This window comes from Harmonia axyridis, chromosome X (assembly GCF_914767665.1).
Source record: "Harmonia axyridis chromosome X, icHarAxyr1.1, whole genome shotgun sequence".
NCBI lineage: Eukaryota > Metazoa > Arthropoda > Insecta > Coleoptera > Coccinellidae > Harmonia > Harmonia axyridis.
The window spans coordinates 27,759,948-27,769,228 of NC_059508.1; the positions used below are offsets into that span (position 1 = coordinate 27,759,948).

The 9,281-nt window shown below is 31.5% G+C and overlaps 1 protein-coding gene across 1 annotated transcript; it reads right to left on the reverse strand.

Moving 5' to 3' along the window:
* Positions 1-2,709: 2,709 nt before the first annotated feature.
* Positions 2,710-3,210, reverse strand: LOC123686253 (histone H2A). The gene has a single exon (XM_045626271.1). It carries the CDS (start codon positions 3,172-3,174, stop codon positions 2,800-2,802), a length of 375 nt encoding a protein of 124 aa, XP_045482227.1. The 5' UTR covers positions 3,175-3,210; the 3' UTR covers positions 2,710-2,799.
* Between the last annotated feature and the right edge of the window lie 6,071 nt (positions 3,211-9,281).

A 9,281-nucleotide genomic window follows, 5' to 3' on the forward strand; every position in this document is an offset into this window, starting at 1 on the left:
GAGCTGAAATACAGGGTGTTTCCTAAACATGCGGCAAAAATTCAGGGGGTTGTTCCTTGGACTATTCTAAGAATATTTTGTCCTTTGATGATTTTTGAAAAACCTATTTGTTTCGAAGATATAGGGGAAACAAAATTTCAGATAATAACATTTTATTATGAAAAATTACATGAAAATTCAACTCAACCTACAAAAACTGTTGAAAATGACCACCTCTAGCCAGCATACAAGCATCCAATCTTCTCCTCATTGACTGCCGAACCCTTTCAAAAACACCAGGATCATTTCTTATTAAGTTACACCCAGCAATGATCCGATTTCGCAAGTCTTCCACATTTTCTACTGGAGTGGTATAAACTGATGATTTTAGATGGCCCCATAGGAAATAATCTAGGGGGTTTAAGTCTGGGGAACGAGCAGGCCATAAATGAGGTCCACCTCTTCCAATCCAAATTATTATTAATTATTGAACTATTATTAATTTTAAAAATATGAAAAATGTTGTTCGCCCTGTATCTTCGAAACAAAGAGGTTTTTCAAAAATCATCCAAGGACAAAACATGCTTAAAATAGTCCAAGGAACAACCCCCTGAATTTTTGCCGTATGTTTAGGAAACACCCTGTATATCCCGCACCAAGGGCCCTGTGGAGAGGCTATGTTTTCTAACCTGACGCCCATCAGGTAAGTTATAATGTTAACCACAATTTTAGACTTTAGTATCATTTTCATATGTTTCGCTGTCGCTTATACAGTCCACCATTTCTCCACTAATTTAATGAACAATCGGACTCGACTTACCTGTTGCAACCTCGTAGTATAGTTATTTTTTATTGAGTTTGATTTCATTATCTTTTACTTTTGTTTTATTTCATTTTCAAAAGATAAAAGCACCAATTAACATAGCCCCATTAGTTGACATAACTATTGAATAATACAAAATAAATAAATTGTAGCTCGAAAGTAACTCCGAAATCCATCGTTGCCACCGGTACGATAATTATCGAATTATACGATAATTTATTCGATTCGATAAATCGAAGTTTGAAGGTCTAGTTAACTAGAATAAGTCCTTTTCTACTGTTCATAGTGGGGGACTGTTTTACAAATTTGTTCATTTTTATTCGAAAATAGACCATTATTCAGAACAACCCATTTCGTAAATTTCTTACCTGATCTCCCACTGTATTATATTATGTCTTTCGACCCGATTATCTCGTCGGTGGGTTGCGATCGACCCGGGTCTAATAGCTACCTAAGCCACTGTATATAGGGTAAATGCACTGGTTAGCCGACCGTCAGTGTCTCTCGACTCGACCATTCCGTGATTTGAGATAAAATAATAATAAAATATATCTTGTAGTGTAAAATATTTCCGCCGTACGTGTTTTCTCGACCATTGCTACCCTTTCAAGATAGTTTGCATAGTAGGGGTATAGGTCAAAGTTTTCGCGCTGAAATAGTATATTGTGCAACAAGTGGGGAAAGTCCAACTTTTCTCGCGAGTTCACACGAGCGAGAAAAGGACTTTCTCCACATGTTGCACACTGTACTTTTCCTACAACTGCACAAATTTCAATAATTCAAGTAATGGACTTGATTCAAATCAAAATGGCCTTCGTTGACAGTATGTGCGAATTTATTGCGTTTCCATAGAAACGACTCAAAAGCCCAATTACATTGGTCTACCAAGCGAGGTGTGGGCAAAGTGCTGTGAGAAATAATATTTCCCACAGTATGAGCAATACATAGTTTTGAAATTGAGTAAGCTATGAAGAATACGCTACTTTTCATAGCAGTTGTGGGAAAATGTATATTATTCGGCAGTCGCGAACTGGTATTGGAAAATTTTTACCTTTTATTTCTCGACCAAAGTGGTCGACAACCAATATGTAATTTCAATAATTGTTTATTTCAACCGATATATTTCTGTTGGATCATGTTCGTTTTTTTTTTTGAATATTAGTTTGCGACCACTGAATTAACGTTGAAACATACTTATTCTACCTTTCATTTATTCTCGGTCGAGAACCAATTTGATTGTATAGTATATACAAAGCCACTTGAACTAGTCCATAAAAACGCTCGGCCAGATGTCTCTTTGAAATGGAAACCGCGATCCGCTAAATACCGGGGGTTTATTCGAAAGTATTGTTAGGCAATAAATTCACTGGCCCCAAAGGAATTTCTGGAAACTTGGACAACCCTTGAACATATAATTGAAATATTCTGGTTCCTCCAAGTGACTTTGGATATACTATACTTAATTCTCGACCACTTTGAAACTTTTGCAGAATAATTTTTTTACGTTCCCAGTGTTTCTTACTCAATTACCTCATCTGAAATCCATCTGATTGATATAAATATAAAATTTTTAAGTGAAGACGAGAAGCGAGCGGCCACTATTATTAGTGGTCGAAAACAAACAAAAAAATGGTCGAGAACTCTGCGGCATGGTCGTGACCCGAATGTTATTCAGATTTTCTGTTTTCACATTTCGAAGGTTGAATGCGAAGAGAACGTTTAAAATTATATGACAAATTATTTAAAACTAGCCAAAGAATCGATGAACATCAACACCTTTAAAATTTGATTAGTTTATGTGTGAAAAAGTCGTACCCGAAATCGATGTTTTTGTTAATTTGGTCGAAAATCAGAGCATTTACCCTACTTACGAATGTCAGTAGGACCGTGAAATTGTCGCAATTTTATTATACCCAAAGTGATCAGATGATAAAAAAATCTTTTCAATGAGGAAATATTGTGGCCCTGAAAAGGGCCGTTTCACATACAGATTGTATTTATGATTTCTTTTCTGTCTTCTTTGGCAAGAGGACGGCTTGGATATTCGGTAAAACACCACCTTGAGCGATAGTTACTCCCGATAGCAATTTGTTCAACTCTTCGTCGTTTCTGATTGCCAGCTGAAGATGTCTGGGAATAATTCTGGTTTTCTTGTTGTCACGTGCTGCGTTACCGGCCAATTCCAAAACTTCGGCGGCTAGATATTCCATAACAGCGGCTAGATAGACGGGTGCTCCAGCTCCAACTCGTTCAGCATAATTTCCTTTGCGTAATAAACGATGAATACGACCAACTGGAAATTGTAATCCAGCTCGGTTGGAACGAGACTTTGCCTTACCCTTAACTTTTCCACCTTTACCGCGACCAGACATTATAATATAATAATATAATACGCGAATATGGGAGAGTAAAATGATTGTTGGGCTTTGATAATTCCTCGAATATGTCCTCGTATACATATATATATACTCGCGGTTTCGACCAATCAGCGTAGTACGTTCCATACTCTGAATGAGGTAGGGCTTAGTATACTAATTTCATACATTGAATGCCATTGATTGCCATCCATAGAGTTTGAATTATTATTTGTTTTTTGTTTGTTTTTTTATTTGCATACAGTCCCAATATATTTGATAATTGGTTCCGCAAACAGCTAGAAATTAACAGGAAGAAAAATACAATCGCACAGTTGACTATGCAGGTTTAGTCATTTCATTTGAATCTTTCACCTTAATGAAACATTCGTCTGTAATATATAAATCATCTAGTGCTGCGATCACTATTCTGTAAATGACATCTATCATCTGCGTATAGAGCTAGCATATTCCTTGACCTTTTTGGGGCGTTGCATATGCAGATGTTGTTGATTTTGGGCTTAGAACTGAACCTTGAGGCACTCCTGCTTCCATTTGTCTGGTGGGGATATTACGTCGTCTATTTTGACATAAAAACTCTTCAGAATCCGAAAAGCTCGAGCGTTCTATCAGATACGGATCAAAATAATGATTTTGACTTATTTATTCGGTGTGATGTCATTTTGATGATGACATCAGCATATTGGATTCCCTTCACTTCTAGGTACTGTTGTTGCCTAGTGATACCGGCAGCTAGATAGGTCAGGAGAGGAGTTTTTTTTCATCTTTCGTAGAAGTAGATTGTGTGATATTAACTACGTCCTTTGGGGAGACCTCTGATTGCTTACGGGCTCTAGAGTTTCCGTTAATTGAAGAACACGTAATGATTGTAACAGCATGATATATGTAATCTTTTAGCGTTAGTTACTCTGAGAAATACAGAGTTGAAAATTACTACACAGCAGAAAGGATGCCCCAAGAATAGGATCGAAAGAACAGCTAATAGACATCCTAATTAGGAAAAAATCTGGGTAAATCTTTTTACGACATACATATTTAAATTTTGAGAATATACAAGATCCGACCCCAATTAAAATAAACTTCCTGGAGTATGCGACTGGAGAACTATGATATCATCTAACATTCTAAGGCAAACATAACCACTAAGCAGATCCCCAATTAATGGGGGCCATTTCTATCGAGACTCCTCCACCCCTACTCAACTCTATCTATAAACAACTGAACGGCTACTGAAACGAAAAAAAAAGGTTTCAATATCAGAGGCAACAATCTACACAACAGTTGTAGAATCTATTTTAACTTATGGCTGTGAATGCTGGCAACTTCCAGAAAAAAAAGACCATAGACAAATTAGAGATGGACATTTCGATAAGATCTTGTAGAGTTTCCAGATTGCAACATATCAGGAACGAAGAGATAAGAAGGGAAACTGGGCGGGATTTTACAAACGGCAGAACGCATGGAAACTAAACAGTTACTGATATTATTTATATATATATATATATATATATACAGGGTGTTTCCTAAACATGCGGCAAAAATTCAGGGGGTTGTTTCTTGGACTATTTTAAGCATGTTTTGTCCTTGGATGATTTTTGAAAAACCTCTTTGTTTCGAAGATACAGGGCGAACAACATTTTTCATATTTTTAAAATTAATAATAGTTTAAATAAAAATGCGTACCGCACTGTGTTTACTAAGTAGGTACAATTTATTTTTAAATTTGTTTAACAACATTCCAATTACTAAAAACGGCCAGTTTTTTGACTAAAAATTGATAAGTGCAGATGGTAAAGGAATACAGATTAAACACGGTTTTCATTTGAATTCGTTTTGTGATGTATTAGCAATTAACATTTTATCTTTGACTATTATGAATCGCTATACAAACACCGAGATGACTGACATGCATTTCATTTATGGACTTGCTGATGGAAATTCATTAATTCATTAATTAATTCATAATAAAATGTTATTATCTGAAATTTTGTTTCCCCTATATCTTCGAAACAAATAGGTTTTTCAAAAATCATCAAAGGACAAAATATTCTTAGAATAGTCCAAGGAACAACCCCCTGAATTTTTGCCGCATGTTTAGGAAACACCCTGTATATATATATATATATATATATATATATATATATATATATATATATATATATATTGTTATGGATCGTATATATTCATTCAAGTTGAGATTATGTTGTTATTGATTTGATTTAAATTGATTCGATCCAATAACTAAATTTGATACTATATCTTTTATAATTTTGCGCCGACTATATATCTCAGGAGGGTTCATTCAAATTCAATTATATATTTTTTTTAATTTAATTAATATTTTCGAAATTCACTAACTATAAAGAAATTCTTATCTAATAACTAAATTTATATTAATCTAATCTTATATTTACGTATTTAAAACTTCATCGACCTCATCAGTGTTCTATGTTATGGTATGGTATCGTCTTCTATGCTCCTAACCTCGAATGGATTATAACCTTAATTCGTATTAATTCAGTTGCATTGTTTTGAATCCATTTTCCATTTAATATTGCTTCAACTTGCTTGAATCCAGGGAAATTTCTTCTTGAAATTGATTAAATAATTTTCCACTTCTTCTCACAATGATTTTCAGGTACGTATTTAACAATTTTAATATCTTGCAAATTTTCGTAAATAAATTCTTTCGTTTATCAATTATTTCAGGTAAATTTCTTGAGTCAGGTGACGTGCTCTCAACAATGGTTTTTTACTGACTGATTAGCTGTCATTCGGCTGGGCTTTATATAGATTTTCAATTTTTTCTCGAAATCAAGATTGCCTTGGATGTCAAAAAATTTTCCAAATATGATGCTTTCGCAATTTTCTCTTTTGAGGTAAGTTTTCCTTCTTCAATCTTGATCTAGTTAATTTCTTCATTTTTTTCCGCATATTTTGGTACCACATATGTTGAATTCGGTCGATTCGAAGTTACAAAATTTTCAAATATTCTATATACAATTTGGAAATTTTTCTAATATTCACTTTCTTTGGCCTAATATTCAAAGATTTCTATCTATAACTCCTAAAATCTACTACATATTTTTAAATTATACTATAATCTAATGAAATATATACATTTTTGTATGTTTGAGACATTAATTACTTTGGAATCCCTGATTTATCATTCGATATCCTATCCCTATCCATTATTTACAATTTTATTAGGAATTTTGGCTAGTATTACATTTTTGAGATTGTATCTAGATGTAATTCACTAGATCACAAGCTATTTCATGAAAATTAACATAGGAAATATAAAATAAATGATTATTTTTTATCATTTTGAATGAAAATTGAATATTCAGTCTTTTGACTCTTTTAACATTATTTACATGATATATAAATGGTTCCTGATACTTGAGTTGAATATCTTTTGTTGATTTTATCAAATTGAACTTGAATTTTATTAATATTTTCATTTTGTTTCAGATCCTGAGATGTTTTGAATGAATATTGATATAGAACTTTAGAAATATTGGATTTATGCTATTTTTATAATGTACAAGTGAATGGAATAAATGAATAAAGTTACTCTACTTTCTTTAAAATTATTGGATCATATCAAGTTAAAATTTATTATCTATTTGATGAATTTGCTGTAGTTTCCGAAGGATAGAGTCTGGTAATGTATTCTCATTGATTTTATAAGTTGATAATACCATTCCATAACAATTTCCCAAATTTAATATTTGAAATTTTTTATTTTCAATATAAAATTTAAAATATTAAAATTTCTCAAAAATTTTGAAATTTGATTGAAATTTAAATTAACTTTCATTAGTTGTCTGGATGAATTCATATAAATCATTAATATGAAAAATTCCTCTTATTCTTTCTGTTTCTAATTCTTTTAATACATAACTGTTCAAACCATTCTCATTATCTATTATATATGGTCCTTCGAATGGAGTTTTTAATTTCGCACAAATCTTATTCCGCTTGTCTGTTACCCTGTGGGATCGTACAATAACCAAATCTCCTTTTTTTTTAAACTTCACATATTTCCTTCTATTCCTTCTCTCCATTTTCTTTCTGTATCTTTTTCTATTCTTTTTCAATCTTACTTTTACCTTCTTCATGATGTCTTCATTATTTATATGACTTGTTTTGTAACAATTTCTTTCTTGTTTCATTGAATATAAATTTGTTTCTTCTCTAACTGTATTATGCATTGTATTCAATAAAAATTCTACTCTGTTTAATTGTATATCCCATTTGTTTTGTTCTCCATTGACAAGTTTTCTTGAATATTTCACTACTTCTTGAATGTATCGTTCTGATGGGTTTGCTTTAGTATCACTTATGCTGTTATAATTCAGAATTATCTCTTTATTTTCATAATATTTGTCTTCTATTAAATTTTGTGGATTTCCTATCTCATATATATTTTGGTCAATCTTGTTTTTATTTTCTGAAAATTCTATTGAAGGTGCTGTATACTGATTTATTAATTTTTCATTGAAATTCATGTTGATCTCTCCTAAAATTTTCAATTTTTCATTCGACTTCTCATTTTGAATTCTTGCAATTTCATACATCTCAAGCTTATTGTTTTCTAGTTGCTCATTTTGTTTTTCCATATCATTCTGTATAATACTCAGATTTCCTTCTGTTAGATTGTGAACTTCAGTTTCACAAATCTCCAAATTCTCTTCATATATTTTACTTTCTGTATCTAATTCAGCTGAAGATTCCGTTTGTACTTTATTTCTTTTGGTATATAACCTTTCCTTGCAAATCATTAATACATTCCCAAGATTCTTTTCCATTTCAATAATCTTATCTGCCAAATTAATTTTCTTTTCTTCTTTAATTTCTTTCAAATTTTTATCCAGAATTTTCGACTGATCATCCAATATTTTCGACTGATCATCCAATATTTTTGACTGATCTTCAAATATTTTATTCATATTTTCTTCAAATTTTTTTAATGCATTCATTATATCCCATAAATTCAGTTCTTTTCTATTTTCTTCATTTATTTCCATATTTCCTCTTGCATTTTCTTCTTCATCCCCTTTTTCTCCAATTTTCATTTTACTTCTTGTTTCCATTTTTTTTTTTTTTTTATATAATCAATGATATGATTCCAACAATTATGTATTAATTTGGAATTTTTTTAAAATAATGCTGTAATTGAATTAATATAAGAATGCTGTAATTGAATTAATATAAGCCACGCGTTGGGCGACAATTGTTATGGATCGTATATATTCATTCAAGTTGAGATTATGTTGTTATTGATTTGATTTAAATTGATTCGATCCAATAACTAAATTTGATACTATATCTTTTATAATTTTGCGCCGACTATATATCTCAGGAGGGTTCATTCAAATTCAATTATATATTTTTTTTAATTTAATTAATATTTTCGAAATTCACTAACTATAAAGAAATTCTTATCTAATAACTAAATTTATATTAATCTAATCTTATATTTACGTATTTAAAACTTCATCGACCTCATCAGTGTTCTATGTTATGGTATGGTATCGTCTTCTATGCTCCTAACCTCGAATGGATTATAACCTTAATTCGTATTAATTCAGTTGCATTGTTTTGAATCCATTTTCCATTTAATATTGCTTCAACTTGCTTGAATCCAGGGAAATTTCTTCTTGAAATTGATTAAATAATTTTCCACTTCTTCTCACAATGATTTTCAGGTACGTATTTAACAATTTTAATATCTTGCAAATTTTCGTAAATAAATTCTTTCGTTTATCAATTATTTCAGGTAAATTTCTTGAGTCAGGTGACGTGCTCTCAACAATGGTTTTTTACTGACTGATTAGCTGTCATTCGGCTGGGCTTTATATAGATTTTCAATTTTTTCTCGAAATCAAGATTGCCTTGGATGTCAAAAAATTTTCCAAATATGATGCTTTCGCAATTTTCTCTTTTGAGGTAAGTTTTCCTTCTTCAATCTTGATCTAGTTAATTTCTTCATTTTTTTCCGCATATTTTGGTACCACATATGTTGAATTCGGTCGATTCGAAGTTACAAAATTTTCAAATATTCTATATACAATTTGGAAATTTTTCTAATATTCACT

What these genes read in the sequence shown, in the direction of transcription:
- LOC123686253 (XM_045626271.1), bottom strand. Translation starts at nt 3,174, where the DNA reads ATGTCTGGTCGCGGTAAAGGTGGAAAAGTTAAGGGTAAGGCAAAGTCT.